A 21,369-nucleotide genomic window follows, 5' to 3' on the forward strand; every position below is an offset into this window, starting at 1 on the left:
TTGAATTGCGTGCGGCACACTAGCGATCTGTTCCAACGTAATTGGCTTGTCTTCCTCTTCAGTTTGTCTTCTTTTCCCATACTTGTGAGGACATCGTATTCTCACGCTGGTCCTCGTAAAGACACACAGGCAGACACAATAAGTGGCATTTGGCCAGGGGGGTCCAGGGAGGGTTAGCCGAGGAAAAGAAAACGGGGGTTTCATTAAGCAATCCTCTGGCAGATGGTGCCTCGTTATCCAAGCGCTCACACAAAGAGAAGCCAAACAATGGACCAACAAGAACACACGCGGTAATGGTGGCACGCTACGAGGTTCATGATGTTCAGAGGGGCTGATCAGACATTATTGCATCATCATTGCGTTGCATCCCCACATTACATTCAGCTCAGCGAGAAATGAGGATTTTTTTTTTCAAGTTCACTTTCGAAAGATTTTTTTTGTTTTCAAAAAGAGTTACAAATGTGCACCAACAATATTTAGCATTCTTATTGTTTTCACGTCCACTTCTTCAGAAAATTAATGACATCATTCTTCATGATTATATTCCGTTGTGGTTTTATAGGGAAAGTCAACCCATACCAAAAAAAAAATTATAATAATATGTTCTATTCAGCCCCACTAATCTAAATGTGGTATTCTGGTTAATATTGTGTTAGTGGAATATGAATTAAGCAGCAAAATCCAGCCATTTTTATCCAGCTCATGGGGTGGCCATTTTGCCACTTGCTGTCGACTGAAGATGACATCATAGTTGCTCAGCTTGGGAATGTCACATGACCAAACCTAGAAATCAGGTGAGCTGTGATTGGTTACCTGAGCCCTTGTGATGTCATTTTCAGGCGACAGCAAGTTGCAAAATGTGTTTTTAAAGGTACTAATTGTAATAATGAAAATATCAAATTACTAATAGGCAAAATATTAACTTTTTATTGCTATAATATTGACAATAATATGTTTTATGCAGCCCCACTAGTCTAAATATGGTATTCTGGTTAATATTGCATTAGTGGAATATGAGTTATGAAGCAAAATCCAGCCGTTTTTATCCTTCTCAGGTGGCGGCCATTTTGCCACTTGCTGTCGACTGAAGATGACATCACAGTTGCTCAGTTGTTTTCATGTGATGTCATGATGTCATCTTCATTCGACAGTAAGTGCTTGCTTTGATACTTTCATTATTTTTCACATATAAATAGTACCTTTAAAAACATATTTTGCAACTTGCTGTCGATTGAAAATGACATCACAAGGGCTCAGGTAACCAATCACAGCTCACTTGTTTGGTCATGTGACATTCACAAGCTGAGCTGTGATTGGTTACCTTAGCTCTTGTGATGTCATTTTCAGTTGACAGCAAGCTGCAAAATGTGTTTTTCAAGGTACTAATTGTACATGAAAAATAATGAAAATATCAAATTTATTATAGGCAAAATATTAATGTTTGACTGCCAAAAATGGCTAAATAAGTAAAGTATCCTTTTAAGGTTGATTTCCACTTTATGTCCACAACAAAAGCAGGTGCAGCAGAGATTTTTTTGTTTTCAAAAATGAGAGTTACAAATGCACACTAACAATCCTTTTCGCATTAAATGCTTTTAAAAAGTGTTATTATTGTTTTCACCACCACTTCCTCAGGAAATGAACATCATTCTCCCTGATTATCTTCCGTAGTGGTTTTGAGTCGACAACAAAGGCGGGTGCAGCTCATGCGCATCCGGCAGCGAGAAGAGAGGCTGAAAAAGGAGAATGAGAACAAGAAGAAGAAGAAACAACAGAACCAGAAGAGCGGCCAAAAGCAGAAGGCCAACAGCCTTCACCACCAGCAGTACCGCCACCCGGGGACATCTCACCCCCATCACCCAGCCCGAAGCACGCAGCCCCCCAAAGTCCCTCCCCCTCAGACTGAGCCAGGCTTCCATCGCAAGCCCAACCCCAAAAAGCGCTTTGAAGGAGACGTGCTCTCGCCGGTAAGAGCAGAGATGTTCTTTTTTTGTTGTTGTTGTTTGTTTTTAAATCTGTTTACCCTTTTGGAACAGTGAGGTAATTGTTTGTTGATTCCTCCTTGATGTTGCCAGGCAACCAAAATAGAAACGCAACCTTACTTCTGAAGAGGACTGCAAATTTAAATTGATATTTTACAGAGCACATCCTGCTGAGGTTTTGCCCGCCACCTCGGGATTTTAGTGTTGATCATTTTAACCATGAACTTAAATCAACATTGGAGGCATAGGCCACACTTTTAAGTAAGTAAAAACATAAAAATAAACCCAACACAAAAGTGGAGAAACAACAAGATTGGAAAAGAAATGCAGGAATGTGGAGAACAACCCAGAATTTAGAATAAAAGAGTGAAAAGGGTACAAAAGTCACATATTTTTAATCTCATTGCAGCTAAAAAAAATAAATACAATAAAATAAAAAAAATATATGTAATAATAATAATAATAATAATAATAATAATTGAAAATACCATAGAGTAATATTTTAACCAACAACAATTTTAAAGAATTCTCCGTCAACTTCATAGATCCAGTCTTTTATCACCCTAAAAATATTTTGATTAAACAGACTCAAAAAGCTGGTCGGCCTTTTTGGTACTGTTTCTGTTTCCATCTCTCACAAGATTTTTAATTGTAATTAATATTGTGACCTCAATAGTTAATTCACGATTAATCACAAATTTTTTATCTGTCCTAAATCTACAATTAAATGTATTTTTTTTCCCGAAGTTTACATACACTTGTTAACATAAAAGCGAGGGTGGGGGGGGTGAAACTAATAGAAATTAATTTCATAATAATTCATCAAAATGAGTTAGAATTAAAAATATGTACTGTAAAAAAAAAGAAAGTGTTATATTGATTTGTGTTGGTCATTTTTCTGCCACTAGATGGCATAATTGCATTTGTAAGATGTTGGTGACAGCTCAGTGCATTTTTCTTTTCATATTAATCTTATCTTATCTAATCTTTAACATGACGTAACTTGTGAAATTCTGCACATTTTTCAAAAGTGTAAAATGCAACTTGACTCCAGTCTCCACAAATACATTAGTTTTAAATTTATTACTGCTAAATTTTGACGTGGACGTTAAAAAATTAATGGCATTAAAGAAACTTTAACTCAAAATTAACACACTAATTTTATATCTGTCCTAATTGTACAATTAAATGTCCAATAGAATATTTTTTCCAAGTTTTCATACTCTTGTTAACATAAAAGTGGAAAACATGTTAAACTAATAGCAATTAATTTCAGAATAATTCATAGAATTTAGTTAAAATTAAAAAGATGTAATGTACTGTAAAAAAAATGTTATATTGATTTGTGTTGGTCATTTTTCTGCCACTAGATGGCATAATTGCATTTGTAAGATGTTGGTGACAGCTCAGTGCATTTTTCTTTTCATATTAATAAGAGTGATCTAATATTTAACATGATGTAAAAAGTGTAAAATACAACTTGACTCCAGTCTCCATAAATATCTGCATTAGTTTTAAATTTATTACTGCTAAATTGTGATGTGGACGTTAAAAAATTAATGGCATTAAAGAAATTTTAACTCAAAATTAACACACTAATTTTGACACCTCTATTTTTTACATATAAAAGTTTGTCCTTGGTGTCTTTTTCAGCTCTTGCTTATTATTGCTAGCTCGTCATTGTGAAATTTCCAGGAAAGGCAGCGGCAATTATTACGCCGATGTTCGGCCTTGGTGGAAAGCTTTTCTGAGTGTTGTCGTCATGTTTATCTAACGTACCTGTTGCGCCCTCACTCCACTATCTGCTTGCGTCCGCAGAGCTACATCCGCAGTTTCAGGGACAGGCAAACGGACAGACGGGCGTACTCCCACAGTCGAATGATGAGCCGCTCCCGCATGGCTGAACTGGACTACGACTGCGGCTCTCAAGTGCCGCTCACGGCGCCATCCGGAGCGCCGGTTCGGATCTGAAGCCTGGTCCATCAAATTCAAGTCTGAAATACATTTTCCTGTTTTGTTTTACAGACAGAAACCACTCCATCCTCTTTCCAATTTGAAATCATTTTGAATTTTAAACCTGTCTCATCATTTAAGACCACAGCAAAGCTCTCTTCACAAGCACACTAGCAGCAGTTGTTTACAGTATGTACTGGCCCCCGAAAGGGAAACTGACTGCGCCGATCATGTTGTGTTGTCAAGGCAGACCACACACAACAGTGAACATGTAATGAAATCATGTGCTACAGTGTTGGTGCGCACACAAACACACACACGCCCTTTGGCAAGTGATGGATTGTACCAAACATTGGCTAAAGTCGGGGGGTGGCTCTCCCAATGTATGTAAATGTAATTATATGTTTTTTTTGTTTATTTTCCTTTTTAAAAAAATCAATCAGTAAATGACATAATTCTTATAAATACCATGAGTACCATCACGATGGCGACAAAGACGTTCAAATGTGATTCTTGACGAGACAGCGATGGAAGCAATTGCGACGGCGCCCTCTATCGCTTACAAATGGAATCGCCGTGTATGTTTGTGTGGCGGATATTCAGAATGCAGCATTTTTTTTAACGTCTCATTTCAACATTGTATCCGCTTTATTAGTGTTATTTTTATTCCTGGGCTATGAAACAAGCAGCCACAGTTCAACTTTACATATATATATATTTAAATGGCACCAAAAGCAAATTTGTACCTATTTTTTTGTGTACATGTTTCAAAACAACAGACGTTAATACTGAAGTGCCGCAACATATTGTTTTGGTTTTGTTCAAGATGGCGGATCTTGTACTGGCTTAACCCCTTTCATGCACGAGTGTTGAACTGTTTTGTGTTTTCATCGTGTCCGTGTGTCTGTGTGACATGTGTTCTCGTGACCGTTTTGTAGTAGATCACATGATATTTCAAATTAGACTGTTTTTACAACACCCCATAAACAAACCACGAAAATGTTATATTTTGCCATAGTTTCACTATTCTCACATTAGTTAACAAAACGGGACTTTTAATTAATTAATTTTTACATCACACTAATGCAGGATTATTTCTTACTAATTATTTGCCAGCAGGTAATGTTGAACGTGATACATTTTCTTCATTGTCTTTCCTCATCCTTTGTCTTTTCTTGTGTCATTATTGTCTCTGTTTAAACTGTCCAGGAAAAGGGCTTTGAAAAGACATGAAGGCATTTCCATAATTTTTACATTGCCCATTCGTCATTTGACGTAATTCTCGTTTTACAATTGCAGTCAAATGAAATGTTCTTACATCCTAACATCTAACGATTTAATTAATGTTACTCTATGTTGAATTTATGAACACATTGAATTGCTCCAATGAAATTCAGTTGGAAAATCGGCCACTTTTGTCACTCCGCACCTCCTGCAGGACTTGTTTGACTGAACACTCATTGTACATATCGTGGTGTAAATACTTTTTAGATGTAATGAACGTTCACTGTCGTCATGTTTACGCCATGGTCTTGTAGATGTTTTTTTTTTTTTTTTTTTTTCCCAGCGATTATTTTCTGGTGCAGTCGATATTTTGAAATTGTGTTCTTGAATGCTCAAGTGATGTTTTTTTTTTTTTGAGAGGAGAGAGCGAGAGAGAGAAACTTGACGTGAGCCTGTGAAGAGATACTGATTCACCTTATTGCCATCATTTCTGTTATTATTATTATTAATATTATTATTATTAAGCATGTCTTTAAATGGACCTATGATATAATTAAATGACATACATGTGATTCTTGACTTGTGTGGGGTTTTTTTTGTTTTTGAAAAGGTGCACATAACTCATGGTAGAAATAAATTGTAGTTGGACTAGTTTTCTTGTGAGAAAAAAAAAACTGCTGGCATGTAGGTCATAGCCTCAAATGTCTGTTTTGCTTCCCTTAAACTGGAAATTTGAGATTAAATTGGATTAAAAAAAATTAAGAATTTCAGTTAAGGGATGGATGGTTCATTATGAAACTTAAACCAGTCCTGACGTGGGCATACTGTCGTTCCAACAACTGGAAAAATCCATTTTTATCAATGAAACAAAACCTATCAAACTAAATTCCTCATTCTTCAGACTCATCATCTGAAGAACAATTCTGGCATATGTAAACAGAGTTGCCAGATGTGCATTTTTCATTGGCTCATTCTTTGCATATGTGACAACAAACCCCAAAATGACTGAGACAAGTTGCCCCAAACGACCATGTTGGCTAATACTTGCTGTAGATTAAAGTTAGCTTAAAACAGAGCAGTGACTGAGGCATGACAAGATGCCGAAATCTCTCCTCTAACGAGTCCGCACGATTTGCTGATAGAATTTGTCTATGTCAGACGCCTGTTTCAAAATATATGAAGGTGCAAAAAATGACTTTGAGTTGTGCAAAACGGAGAACTGGCACTCAGCTCACAATGTGCTATTCTCCTCTCAGACAGTACACAGTACACAACCCCTGACCATTTACACAAAGAAAACTAGCATTCCACTTTTTCGTTGCGCCCTCTGGTGGAGAAGAAAATTGCAACGTGACAACTTACCGTGATACAACTCGCCCCGGTCTCCCTACATTTCGAGAAGATAGAAAATTTGTGATGAATCGTGAGTTAACTATTGAAATCATGCGATTAATTACTATTAAAAAAAAATTAATCGCCTGGCACACCTAGTTCAAACGTACTTGCAAATAATACATAAGAATGTTCTTGTAGGCTAAATGTTAACTCTTTGACTGACAAAGAAGAACCCCAACAGTGCCAGCCGATTTTGCGCCTTTTCACTCATCTTTCAAGGCAAACAAAATATTGTGTGCTACGACTACATAAACATGTCGTAATCAACATTTGAAAATAGGTAATTTGAGTGAAATTGAAAAGATACATCTTTTTGCATAACAGACTTAGATATTATTTTTTGTTGATTGGCGCTCTGTGAATTAGATGTAATGTGACAAAGGGTTTGATTATTCACGTCATCCTTTAAAACGTTCTCATATTTCATTGTAATTTCAGCCCATTGAAAAAAGATACAATGCTGCCATCTGCTGGCCATAGTTAGTGGGTGCTTTTGATTCCACAATCCATTGAGCAGGCGTTGCTGCACAAGACGTTACACTGCCCATTGAGAAAAACAAAAAACAAACCTTAGTAAACGTTAATTAACCTTTATGGCGTCATTCATTAGGATTTTAACATACGTCATTAAACGTTTTTGTCGTTTTTTCTTTCTTTTTTATTAGCATTTTCGCTTAAATTGTTCATGTGAATGTGATTCATTTAACTCATTAGCTCCCAAAAACGTATAAATACGTCATATTTTAAATGTTTTAAGTGCCCCAAAGACGTATTTATACGTTTTTTGTTGTTGTTTTTTTTAATGCCAGAGCATAGAGAAGGCTTTGATGCAGTCTCTCTACTGCAGAAAATGGTTGAGTGGCCGCAGAGTATAAGAGATCAACCAGGCCATGTTAAAACTCCCCACAGTTTTCCCACAGTTCTCAGCAGAATTGTGAAAAACGATGAAACTTAGCTATGTTCTATTGCTAATTGCTGCACAGCGGAAACAGATAGGAATATACTTTTTTTTTCCCTGAAAAAAAGAAGACTCTAATCTCTCTTTTGGTACGTTACATATTTTTCTAGCAATAGAACATAATATTTCGCGGGCCTTGAAAAATCAGTCAAAATCCAGGAAAACACTTAAGTGAAAATGGTTGGGAGTGAATGAGTTAATCTTTACTGACTGGAAATAATCAAGCAGGAAGTGTTGTAAAGTTTGAACAACACTGACTGAAAGCTTTGCAATTACTTTGCTTGCTATCTTTCTCAGTTTCACTAATTATGTCTCTCCTCTTCGCTATAACCTTTACATTACAATCAAACTCGCTTTGTCTCGCTCGATGCCTGCGCGGCCCCCTCAGCCTCGCTGTCTTACTGCATTTATTTTTCCTCCCGCAACCCCCTGCTTCTTATCTCCGCGGACATTTTCAGTCCAGCGACTTCAGACACATGCCGCACTGTAGATCTCGCTCGAGCAGAGCCCCAGCTCATTACCGAGCCATTGTTCACCGAGACCGTTTCTGATCGTTTCAACCCGGCCAGCACTTTCTCAAAGGGTGAATTAAATGCGCGCGGCAAAATGGAAAGCAATTGTTTCCGATGATAAATGCGGCGCACGCAGGCTACACGAGAGCGGGCCATGAGACACAAATTTCAAAGTTTGTTTGCCTGGCTAAAAAGAACCTTGGACAAGCTGTGAGAACAAATGTCTTTTATTTTGCCATTTGAGTCAGAGAGAAGCGGCTCCACATGGTCGCCCATGCGCACACAATCACACGCTCTCGGCACAAGGCCAAGATCATCATGTCACACGTGACTTAGTTCCTTTTTCAATAGATATGTCTTGACGTTTTTAGCCACCATCTTCCCACTTTTGCTCCAGCCGCCAACACCAAAATAAGCCTTGGAAAACGTGGAAAATGTGCTGTCGCAATTTGGCTCTGACCATGTCTGATTGCCTTGCGGCTTACAAGATTTGTCATAAATCGTCACACAAACAGTGGGAAGATGCCTACATTTTCTATTTTTTTTTCTTTTTTCTTTTTTTTGGTAACATATTGTAAATAATTTGATGTCATTACGTCCTGTTCACATGATGTCTTGCTGGTGCTGTGTGGACTCGCTGACAACCTGAGAAAGAGACATCAAAAATAGTTTGACTGCTGGGTAAGAATCTATTTATTGTACATTAAGCATCATCAAAGTGTGCTGCAGATAACATGTGAGCGTGGTTTCCATCAATGTTAAGTGTCCCGCGTCATCAAGAGTGAAGTGAGAGGGTGAGCAGGGACGAGGCTGACAGCAGTTTGGTTTTTAGAATTATTTTATATTAGCAAACTTTTCTCATGAGAATTTGGTAGAAAATGGTAAACGAGCACAAGACACACTATTTTTTGTAATGCAAAACATATTTTACGACAATTTAGCTCACGGTTCTCTTTTTTTAACCAAGTACCACCTAAAAACATACTTTTGCGATTATGACCAACATTAAAATAAAGAGTTCATCCAAAACAAAGCAAAAAAAAAGTATATGTTAATATTGTAGGCAGTTTGAACATCACACTGCACTGAAATATGGGAAAATAAAGACTGTATTGAATGATAATTAATTTAAAAAATGTTTAGAACAAAGTGTAATTGCACATAGACTACAGTAGGTGGCAGTGGCACACTCATCTAAGAAAAAATCAGGCAAATTAATGCTGTTACAAACTTAAAAAAAAAAAAAAACAGTAATAATGCATTTATTTTTTGTTGTAAGTTGATTTTAGAAGTGTTTTTTTTTTTAAATAAATGTCAAAATAACAGTTAGTTTGCTAACATATTGTTAGTTCGGTTATGAATTCTGTTTTCCCTTTTTTGTATGTAGCCTATGTGCCTCAACCAATGAGTGTGGGGTCATCGGGGGTCAACAATCTTTAGAAAAGTCAGTACAGAAAACAATATTGTCTTCAGGTTGCATCAATGGATCCCGCCCAAAATAGTTGCAAGTAACTGTTTTACTTTTAGTTTTTAATTTTAGAAACGCCATTCGACACGACAGTTTAATTAAGTAGATTTATTCAAGACTGACATAGTGTGTACCTAATTTAATTGAGGTTTTCGGAGTCACATTTACACTATTCACTATTCTTTATCAGAATGACATGTTTTCAAATTCATTTTATCCAAAGTATTTCCTTCATTATTTTTGGTGTATCATTTCATGAAGGTGCAATGTGCTTGATTTCCAATCAACCCTAAAATATTTCTGTTGTGCGATTTGCAGTGCATTACCATCAGAACTAAATTCTCAGGAGGGCAGAACTTACAGGTGCTCGTGCAAGGTCTATGATGCAAACTACAAGATTTCAGGCCACTAATATTTCAATATGCGATTTTAACTGGTTGTTAGACAATTACAAGACGTGATAAAACCTAAAAATTATACTCTAAAAATGAAGTGAAACTCTTGAACCTGACTTACACATCAGGCACTAGCGCCCTGACTCACAGAATAAGTCATCTGCATATGGAAAAAAATGTCGATGGTTCATTTGTAAATGATTTATAATGGTAGTGCGCGTGCATGTGGACTTGCTCCGACCTCTCCATCGCGGGTCTCGATGGTCTTGATGAGGACGGTCTTCTTCGAGTGCATCTCGGAGGAACGCTGAGGCTGAGACTCAGGACTGGTCTCTGGGATGGGACAAACACAGCAGGCGTAGGATCGTTTTAATTATTTGAATTCATGACACTTATATGGCTCACAGCTCAGCCCACACACCACTTATATGAAACAGCGAGCCCCATATCCCCACACAGTGGTGAGTATGGGGCACTGGAGTTATGTAATGTCCTCAAAATAGCAACCCCCATGTTTGGTTATGGGTTATAATTAGTCTTTTATCCCTTCCTCTGCAATTTATAATGTTTATCTTACGGGTATGCTTGAGTAAAGGCGTCAGTTTTTATGTACCTCTAAATCCAATCGAGGAATAGGCCGTTTGGACGGGCATTGTGGTGGTGATCCTGGAAAATACAACACACAAAGAAATGCAATATGTAAAGAAAATATTAATGTGAATTATGTGTTTGAGTGTTCCCTCAGGAATCACAGCAGCGAGGGACCAAGCCTGTTGGGAATAGCAAAAATCGCCAAAAATGGTAGAAAAGCAGAACTTTTTTTCTAAATGAAGCTCCTCAACTCGTTTCAACATAGTTCCTTGTCACCAAGATGCCAGAAGATGGCAGTAAAATAAAACTTTTATTTTTATTATTTAAAACTTTTAGCGAATAATGGTGGGTAGGTTCCAAAAAAAAATGTAAAAAAATAAAATAAAAAAATACTAAAATCAGGAATAGGTGAATTAGCAAATGCTGAGTCATCTATATGTGGGGGTGTGGCTTCATACAATCAGAATTTTTGGCTTTATACAATCAGAATTTTTGAAGCAATCACCGATCAGCAAGTTTAAAAAAATATATAACTGATGGACCAATTGTTTATTTACTGTACAGTTGAACCCCGCTATTTGCTGGGGTTTGGGACGGCCCATGAATAGCCAAAATTTGCATATAATTGACACCTATTGTGAAAATAAATAAATAAACTAAAAATTCTCCCCAAAAGCACTTATTAGCATTTAATTCACCTAAAATGGGGTAAGAAAGCCTGACAAAAAAAATATTATTACTATTTTAAAATAGTGGATTTTTGAATTAATTATTTTAAAATAGTGGATTAATTTTTTTTTTTTTTTTTTTTTAATTTGACTTTATGTGCTGAGAAACATTGGATTATTAACGACGGCATCACAGAACATCCCTGGAGTGACCAAGATGGTTTTTGCTTATTTCATTGATGTCCAATTTTGCATAAAAAGCAAAACAAATCTGCAATCTGATCCAGCCAATCAGATCTGTGTAAAATCTACTGAGTGCTGTTCTACAAGTCTCCATGAGATATCACACACACCTGCTCTCTTCTCCTTCCAGCAGTTTGCGGTATGTGGCAATCTCAATATCAAGAGCCATTTTAACATTGAGCAGGTCCTGGTACTCCCTCAGGTGACGGGCCATATCGTCCTGGAAAACAAACGGCGCCATCAAATAAACACCTCCCCCAAACATTTAATCACTGCGACGATTGCAAATTGCAAAAACCCATCTGTGACAAACAGTGGCAGGTGTTTCGTGCGCTCACTATCACTTAGCATGGCGTCATATTATCTGTGATCTGCATTTCCAATTTATGCATCAGTCGGGTGCTGTTTTTATTTAGTTTGCAGATGGACCTTCATCTTGGCGATGTCCTCCTCCAGACGTGCGATGCTGTCCTGGTAACCGGAAGCCTCGCGAGCCATGCGGTCCTCAATGTCTCTCATCTGACGCAGCAGAGACTCATTCTGCGGCGTGACAAAGAGGTGAGGTTAGCATTGGTTCAAATGGAAGAGAACGACATGGAGAGAACTCGAGCAACAACAACAACAAAAGCTTAATATGGTAAGAGAAATTAGTGTTTGATACGGAAGAGGATTAGAGCCAGTGAATAAAAAAAAAAAAAAGAGGTTGGCAGGATTCTGACTTTATTCTCAGAATTCTGACTTTAACTCTTTTACTGCCAAAAAAAACTTTCACGTCATTCTTGCAAACATTCTACTTCATCAGATTTTGTCATGTTTCATTGTAATTTCATACACCGGGAGCCCATTGAAAAGAGATACAATGCTGCCATCTGTTGGCCATATTTAGTGGCTGGTTTTGATTCCACAACCCATTAACCACGCAGCGCTGCACTTAGACATTGCACTGCCCATTGATTTAAAAAAAAAAAAAAAAGTTGACGTCATTTAACGTTTATGGCAGCATACATCGTGATTTTGTTAATCGTTATTAAACGTTTTTGGCGGTCAAAGAGTTAAAGTCAGAATTCTGAGAATAAAGACTTCAAAGTCAGAATTCTGAGTTTAAAGTGAGAATTCTCACTTTATTCTCAGAATTCTCACTTTAATGTCAACATTCTCACTTTTATTTTCTGACTTTAAAGTCAGAATTCTGACTTTATTCTCAGAATTCGGACTTTCTTACTCCCCCCCACCACAAGTCATAGCTTTAAGTGACAAAGTCAGAATGCTGAGATTAAAGTCCTAATTCCAAGATTAAGGGAAAATTCTCACTTTAAAGTCAGAATTCAGAGATTAAAGTGATAAAGTAATCATTCTGAGATTAAAGTCAGAAATCTGACTTTAAAGTCAGAATTCTGAGATTAAAGTCACAATTCGAAGATTAAAGTGATAATTCTGAGATTAAAGTAAATTCCGAGATTCAAGGGAAAATTCTCACTTTAAAGTCAGAACTCAGATATTAATGTGATAAAGTGAAAATTGAGATTAAATTCAGAATTCTCACTTTAAAGTCAGATTTCGGAGATTAAAGTCAGAATTCTCACTTAAAATTCAGAATTCTGAGATCCTGCCAACCTTTTTTTTCCTCTCTCTCTCTCTCTTCACTGGCCCTAATCCTCTTCCGTAGTTTGATACTCACGGTGCCCTTGAGTGAGTCAATCTCACAGGTATAGGACTGGATCTGGTGTCTGTACTCCATGGTCTCTTGTTTGGCAGAGCGTAGGGCATCATTGTTCTTAGTCACAGCCTGGTTCAGATCTGACACCTGAGGAAAAAAGGAATGAGTTTTGAGTTTAGAATGCCAGAAGAAACGTTTATCCGCAGTCAAGCACAGTAGAGCTTTTAAAAGGACTTCTCTAAGGGCTTGCTCAGTGAATGTAGTGTCCTACCTTAGACTTGTACCAGTCTTCGGCCTCTGAGATGTTCTTGGCAGCGATTGCCTCGTACTGCATGCGGATGTCCCTCAGAGCGGCGGTCAGGTCGGGTTTGGACATGTCCATCTGGATCTGCACCTGAGTGTCCTGAATGTGGCTCTGCAGCTCACGGATCTCCTGGAGAGAATATTCATTTTCAACAACTGTTATCAATGTAAACCACTCTGTTGTTGCAAGTGATAAAAGCGTCCAACGTTAGCCGTGCGTTCTTGCAGAGAACAGACAAAGATATTCGGCTCATTTAATTAGGTACAATTGATACTTTTAAACTGGTAAGACTTGGTTTGCTTTCAGCTGCCCTGTGGACCAACCAAACGGTATAAATAGCTTTGCATCTGTTCACATACATTCATACATACACTCCCCTTTTCTCCCCTGCGTAGATATAGACAACAGCTGCCGCGCTCTCTTCAAGCAGTCCACAGTTGAGCATTTCTTAAAGGTCAAAGTTGAGGTGTAAAAGAACAGCACCTCTTCATACGCCTCTTCAAACTAACCATAATCATGGAGTTGAGTGAATATGAGTTACTGTGAAATGTGTAAAATATAGCCTGAGTGTTTATGTGAGACATGGTCCAGCCCTTGAACTTCACAATGAGCCAGCATCTGATTTAGTCTATTTACAGGTTCTTGGACATTGGTCAACAGCTACAAAAGATATTTTTAACTGGCTGCTCAACAAACCTCTTCGTGGATCTTCTTGAGGAAGGCAATTTCCTCTTGCAGACTCTCGATGCGCCTCTCCAGGTCCAGCCTGGCCAGAGTGGCATTGTCCACATCCTAAAAATGAAATACAAACAGCAGAAAATTGTAGTGTCCGTGTAAGGATGACTACAGGGAGATTAAAATGAGCCTCAGATTAGTGGGGGCTATTGCGGTGGCCGTAGGTGTCAAATCCAGGTCCAGAAAGTTTGGTTTTGGGGTTTGGTCTACTCAACCAGTAGGTAAATGCATCTGGGGGGCTCCTGGTTGAGTAGAAGCACCTGTGGCTAATGTCAAACTGACAGGGTTTTTGCTTTTGACACCTTTGGCAGTAGCATTCATGAACTAAAAAAAAAAGAGAACAAGATAGTATCTAGAACAAAATAACATACAGCTCTGAAGGCAGACAGATTGTTCTCGGCTTCCTCCTTCTGGTGAACCTCCTCTTGTAGTCTGCAGTGAAGAAAGAAAGGAAGCGATAAGACTTCTGGCCAAATTAGACCAATGAGGGAAAAAAAAGAACTGTCACAAAGACACTGACGTTGGGGACATGGTTCTTAGTTAGTGAGTCAGAATCCATGTCCTTGCTTCAAAATGTTACACTGACAACCAGAGGTGGGCATTACGTCAATACCGGCGAACTGTCCGTCAGTCCATCACCAACAGACACCGTTTTGCTGACAAATGACGAGAAACGGAGATGAAAAAAAAATGACGGACTAAGCACTGACTGAAGTTGGTTTTCATCTGTCAGTGTAATCATCTCTAACAGGGTCAAATACCAAAGGAGCTCACAGTCCATCACTGACAGACCGGCTTTTCTGGTCGGTCCTAAAATAGTGGTTAACGGAATTATGGTTAGAACTTGGCTTGGCGATGATAGACGGTGCCCAAGGCACTGACGAATGGCGGTACAGCAAAATTTTGTAAATTGCCCACTTCTGCTAACAACCATCTCGATTGTGTTCGGCCTTCAACCCTCCTCTCACCTACCTGAGCTTCAGCTTCTGAAGGTCATCAGCCAGGTTATCTCTTTCCACCTCCACACGGGCACGCTGGTTGGACAGAGCTTCAATCTGCCTCCTCAGCTCCCTCATTTCATCTTCGTACATCTCAGCCACACGCCCGGGTCCCTCGCGGCCCTTGAGCTTCTCGATCTCCACCGTCAGAGCGGCGTTCTGCTGCTCCAGGAAACGGACCTTCTCAATGTAGCTGGCGAAGCGGTCGTTGAGATGCTGAAGCTCGGCCTTCTCGTTGGTCCTTGTGTTGAGGAAGTCTTGGTTCATGGCGTCGGCCAGGTTGAAGTCAAGTTTCTCGCCGTAGGTGCGCACGGCTGTGGAGGAGCCCAGCCCAGCGCCCCCGGAGGACACCCTGAAGCTGGAATACAACGGAGCGCCACTCTTCACCTCATACACTCGAGTAGTATGACTCGAAGAGCTGCGACCTCCTCCTCCTCCATGAGCGGAGAAAAGGGAAGACATCGGGGATGAACTGACGCCAGAACCAAAGGTGCGACGGTACGAAGAGGCCGTCTGGGCCGAAGAGGAGTAGGACTTGCTCATGGTTGCTGGTTTGACTTATTTAGCGTGGTGGAGCTGCTCGAGAAGCCAAGACCCAACTGACCCGCTGGGTGAATGGGAGAGGAACCAAGTGAAGAATCCCCCAGCAGCGAGCGTGGCTATTTGTAGCTTTGCCACACCCACCGTCACCCCGACACCTCCTCCATGTCCTCCCATTACCGCTTTTGTCTTGCGACCACCTGACTCCACCTTGTCTACATTTTGTTTTTTGAACCACTTTTTCGGACTTTTCCCAATGTTAACACCAAACCGTTTTTACTATACGTACACTCACCCTTTCTAGCTATTCGCCCATATCATGTATCAAAATACATTTTGCTGGATTTTTAGAAACTTCCGACTGCGTACATACATACTCCAAAGGCCCACGCTCGACATTTCCTCCCCCCTCTGTAGCCACTCAGCTGTTCTGCAGTGCCTTCCTCTGCTCCTTAGCCCCAATAGGCTCCTGTTGCCAGACGCCCATTCAGCTGTCCAACGGGTCTGGTTTCAAGTGCTTGAGACAGATGTATACTGTATATAATTGAGTGATACATTTGAGAGCGGTCATTCCAACAGCCCAGAATGTTATGGTGAGTTGTTTTAGTCCTTAAACACTGCCTGGATGTCAAAAGGCAATAAGCGCAGAGTAATCAAGAGTTTTGACAATCATTTTAAATCAGAGATTCTAAAGATTATAGGAATCATTTTTTTGGGGATACCACATCAGTTCTGTATACACCGTGTGAGTTACCACCCAGTCAGGAGCTATAGTTGTAGTAGTAGGGTCATATGTTGCCCTTACTTATGTAAGCAGCTGTTTGAGCTACTGCCAAGAAGGTCACATAATTTTGCCATGGAGGGTCTCTGCACTCTCACACAACAGAAGTACGATGCTACTTCTGTGTTGTTTTATCCTAAAAGATATGTTTCGGTAAATTAAAGTTCAAACTAGAATTGTTGCATGGAATGCTAGTTAACATAGCATAGTCCTCAGCCCACGTTGATTTGTTTAAAATGTCACACCCCCAAAAAAAAAGGTGAAGGGGCATATATGCTTGTTCAACGGCACTACAGGAAGTGGCAGTTTCTGCAATTACCAAAATGTGGTCTGCCAACAACAAAGCAGCAATCATACTGGCACAATGCACAGTTGCATTTAACCTCCACATTTTCTCTAGTTCTTCCTTGTCCTTGGTTTTCTCCACCTTTTCGTGTTCATCATCAATTTGTCAAGTCTCGATCTGGAAGTCCCACAGGATCTTGTCCTGGTTTCTCAACTACCTTTGGATGGGTCAGCCATCTTGATTCTGGGACGTCCATACTAGTCCATATTTGGTACAGATGTTCTGGTACTATTTCTGCTACCTGGTTAAGTTGCTGTATTTATGCCTTGCCTGCCAAATTCTTATACAATGCTGTGATATGCTGCACCTCTCTGGGGCTTCTTCGCATCGCCTGCACTAATGTGGTAGACTCCTGCCTCTTTTGATCTTGTGTTTATGATCTGTTTTTGTGCTGCCATGATTAGTGCTTCTGTCTTTCAATCCACCCTTTTCCAATCATTGGTTTTACCGATGCCAGCCGCTTCTTCAATTTGTTGGTTTTACATGCCATGTCTTTCCATGATAGTCCATCTGGCTCCTTCGCTTTACTAAGGGGTGGAGCCAAAATCTCAATATTAATTAAGGCAGCCATAGGTGAACGCAACAGAGAATGTGTCACTCTCTAAAATAGGGTCAGCGACCTCAAGTGCCAGCTGGAGGCTTGGGGGAAATGTTTGCAATGTCCACGGAAAACAGGAGTATTGTGATGATGTACAGTAGGTCGATAGGCGTTGCTGAAAAGAGGCAAAGTGATCAATAATAATCACAGTAGCAAACCTCTCCATTCTTCCGCCAAGATTTTTTTCTGCACGGCACAGTCAATACCCGAGACACAAAGAGTGAATGAACACTTTGGGAAAACGGGGATCAATCTGAACAGAAGCCACGCAGGCACTAACTATACTTCTATAGTATATTTTAAAGGAACATAGTGGGAAGGATTTTTCGAAGAGGTTATACAAGCGTCCAATGTGCATGGATGGGTGGTGGGATACGATGGTTCAAAGGCCCCTGTGTGTGGCCGTGCCAGTAGTCGCGTTTCATGAGGCACATGTGTCAGCTGCCGGTGGTGTCACACTATTTTTAGCATTCCTCTTTGAACACTCTTGTCCAGCATGGACACGACAGTTATACACGCAACGAGGGAGATGATGATGCACTTTCTGTAATATTGTACATGTCGGAACTTAGCTGATGCCAATTGAATAGCAATAAAAGTGACGTACTGCCACAATTTGGTATGTACTACATCAAATGTATTGATTCGCACAATAAAAGAGAAGCCGTTGTTATTATTTCTTTACAGTAACACAAGCCACTAACAACAGAAAATATATATATATATATATATATATATATATATATATATATATATATATATATATATATATATATATATATATATATATATATATATATATATATATATTAGGGGTGTTAAAAAAATCGATTCGGCGATATATCGCGATACTACATCGCGCGATTCTCGAATCGATTCAATAATCGGCAGAATCGATTTTTTTTTTTTTTTTTTTTTTTTTTTAGGATTCACACCTTGAGCATGGAAGAATGTTATATGAACGGCACATTAAGCCTTAATATTTTTATTTTAATGCTGTTCAAACATGAAACAGATTACAACCTCTATAAGACTGAAATTTCAGATAAATAAATAATACATTTTCATATAAATCTTACACTCTACAAGCTTACTGATTAGTATTTTCTAAATATGAATGAAAAAAAATCGCAACAATCGACTTATAAATTCGTATCGGGATTAATCGGTATCGAATCGTGACCATTCGTATCGGGATTAATCGGTATCGAATCGAATCGTGACCTGTGAATCGTGATACGAATCGAATCGTCAGGTACTAGGCAATTCACACCCCTAATATATATATATATTGTGGAGCTGAGTGATTGCCACCACAAGCCCACCTATCATTAATGAGCCACATATTCTGTTCTTCCATTGATTTTGATTGCAGTGCTATTACAAAAAAATTTTACGCCCCTATTGCTCCATTACTGCGTTCATATTCCTGGAGTGATGCATGGTCTCCTCATAACATCGCTAAAGAAAGGAAATGATCCAATAGGAAATAAAGTGAATTGACTGCGCTATCTGATGACATGATAGCGGGAACCATCTCGCCTCAATTTCCTCGGAGAGACTTACAGTTGAATCACCGGCGCGGAACACAAAATGAGTAACCTTCTAGTTGACTAACGAGATCAGATACAGCGATGAACTAGTGGGACTGTCAGCCAGAAAACAAACTCAAATTAGCTCTCAGATCTCATCACGGCTGGGAGGAACACATGTCCCAAACAAGTCAGGGAATATTAACAGTACACGGCAGACTAACCCTCCCCTGCCAGGCCTCATATTTGAGCATGATGTCAGTTCCAGAATGAATATATATGTTCTTGTTACTCTACATTAGCATTACAAAAAGAGAAGAACCTCCATTGTGTGATACACCGACATCTTTTGCGCATCAGATACGAACACAAAGTATCGGTATTTTGGTATTGACTGGCAACCAGTCTCTAGCCCCACTAATGAGGACAATGGATAGATATTTAAATAAATAAAAAAATAGGCAGAGGAAATTGTGAAACTTATTGCGAACATTTTTGAATGAAATAGAAAGCTAGCAAGAGGTTCAATGCACTGTGACTAATAACAGAAGTGAGACATAGTCGAGGGGCCAAGGAATTAATTGGCAAACTTGATGAACACTGGACACTTTAAAATAGTCCGTTTAACTACGACTTCTTTGTCCAGTTACGTTGAATATCACACTTGTTTTTTATTAGCATTTTAATAGTAGCTGGCCTTTTACAGCCTCATCACCAAGCCAAACAGCACGAGTGCATCTTCCTCACAAGCTAATTCGGGATGTAACGACAACGGTAATATCATATTATAAAAATTGCCACGATATCATCATCATCATGTCACGATAGTAGAAGCTGTACAACTGTTAAAAAGGTGACGTATTCCATTTGTGCAGGTCTAGCACACTCTGGTGGTTACTTTATTAGTGCAGTTTAATTTTAATTTGGAATGTTTTGGCCTCTGCAGCATTTATCACTTTCATAAATCAGTCATACCAGCAAATATTTTTCAACATCTCCATCAAAAAACAAAACATTACTTTCAACCAAACACAATATGAACAATATAGACCATTATGCTTTGCGCTGCTTACCCAGGTCACGTTTGAGTTTAGGGTTGTTTTTGGGTTTGTTTTTTTGTGTGTGTTCTTGTTTGCTTTTGGTTCCATTGTGGTTTGTTTTGTTCTGTCTCCCTTTTTCTCATTAAGTGTGATCTTGTCAACCTGTGCTTGTCTACTCTTGCTCTTGTGTCAGCCAATCAGTGCCCTCAGTGCCCCGGTTAGTTAGTGAGTATTGATGCTGCATTCGAGGACGGTCGGATGTCGGACTTTTTCGAGTTCAAACCAGGAAGTGTGTACGGGAACTCGGACTTGAACTCGGAAATTCCACTTGCGAAGTCGGGAAAAAAAAGGACCCCGACTTCACCGGTGGACTACAATTTGACATTACTCTGGCAAAACACAATTTACTCGAGTATAAAAATAGATAGCTTTCTTCATTCATAAATATTCGACATAACTCCACGTAACACAACAGTGTGCCGCTATCTGCCTGCATGAAATTATATGGCGAACTACTGAATTGTATGGAATAAAAACAATTAATAAAGCAAAATTACGAGCAGGTAAGTTTGCTGGAGATCAAAATGAGTTTTTAGGACCAAAATTTTAAAAAATAATCAAATTTACCGCTATCCGCCATTTTGGTTGTTTACGTTTGCTTCTAATAGCAATTTTCCATTATTCTAATTTCTAATTCCTGATCAAACAACTCTTTATCTTTCAGTGATTAAATGCTGTGTCATGTCTAGACATGTTTGCTACTGAGCTGGACAGTCTGACGCTAAAAATCACGTGTTTAAAAGTACCCCGATAGTGTGCGTGGACGATGGCGTTCAGCTGGTGTAATCCGTTATAAATGTGGGATGCATGTTGCCTAGCAACCAAATAAACACATATACACACATGCCAACACTGCGAGCTGCCAAACAAGAGCGACAAGGACGATAGAATGAGGGTAAAGGCGTGTGTGTGTGTTTTGGTGATTGCATACAAACGTGTAACATGCAAAGCAGTTCCAAATCTATTTCAGTCTATCTTGGGGCCGTCGGCGGCTCAGTGTGACAAGAAAAGCAAGCGGTGGACTTTAAAACAAGTCCTGTGATTCATGAGTCACCCCAGCTTATAAGACCACATCCTGCTTTATTTCAGTGCAATTGCAACATCTCAATGCACACAGTCCATTAAAATCATCTGTATTATGAGCACCAGTCTGGTATGAAAGAAAAACAAAAAAAAATCATGCGCACACCTTGATAAGATCGTGTTTGGATGAACACACCCCACTTTCACATCTAACACTTTTTCATTTGGAAACCAAATTCTTCTCGCATGCGTGCAATTCCATCAAGCCATATGGCAATATGGGACATTCATCGCATACTGCCTCTGGCAAGCCGAGAATAGGACGAACGTGTGAATAGCAGGCTCAAGGCCAACAATCTGGTATTT

General features: G+C 39.2%; 2 protein-coding genes across 2 annotated transcripts in view; one reads left to right on the plus strand and one right to left on the minus strand.

Annotated features, from left to right (window-relative positions):
• tmem198aa (transmembrane protein 198aa) overlaps nucleotides 1-5,673 on the plus strand; it is a 31,761-nt gene extending 26,088 nt beyond the window's left edge. The window contains exons 6-7 of the mRNA XM_077537489.1: nucleotides 1,672-1,967; nucleotides 3,801-5,673. Of these exons, the coding sequence (XP_077393615.1) occupies nucleotides 1,672-1,967; nucleotides 3,801-3,953 (449 nt within the window). The 3' untranslated portion in view covers nucleotides 3,954-5,673. The remainder of the gene's footprint in view (nucleotides 1-1,671; nucleotides 1,968-3,800) is intronic.
• A 2,560-nt stretch (nucleotides 5,674-8,233) lies between these two features.
• desma (desmin a) lies at nucleotides 8,234-15,699 on the minus strand. Its single transcript, XM_077536815.1, has 10 exons — nucleotides 15,058-15,699; nucleotides 14,457-14,517; nucleotides 14,047-14,142; nucleotides 13,318-13,479; nucleotides 13,068-13,193; nucleotides 11,819-11,929; nucleotides 11,500-11,609; nucleotides 10,501-10,553; nucleotides 10,129-10,220; nucleotides 8,234-8,669 (listed from the first exon to the last, which is right to left on the minus strand). Exons 1-10 carry the CDS (start codon nucleotides 15,624-15,626, stop codon nucleotides 8,628-8,630), a joined length of 1,422 nt encoding a protein of 473 aa, XP_077392941.1. The 5' UTR covers nucleotides 15,627-15,699; the 3' UTR covers nucleotides 8,234-8,627.
• Between the last annotated feature and the right edge of the window lie 5,670 nt (nucleotides 15,700-21,369).

Source organism: Festucalex cinctus, chromosome 11, assembly GCF_051991245.1.
Source record: "Festucalex cinctus isolate MCC-2025b chromosome 11, RoL_Fcin_1.0, whole genome shotgun sequence".
Lineage (NCBI taxonomy): Eukaryota > Metazoa > Chordata > Actinopteri > Syngnathiformes > Syngnathidae > Festucalex > Festucalex cinctus.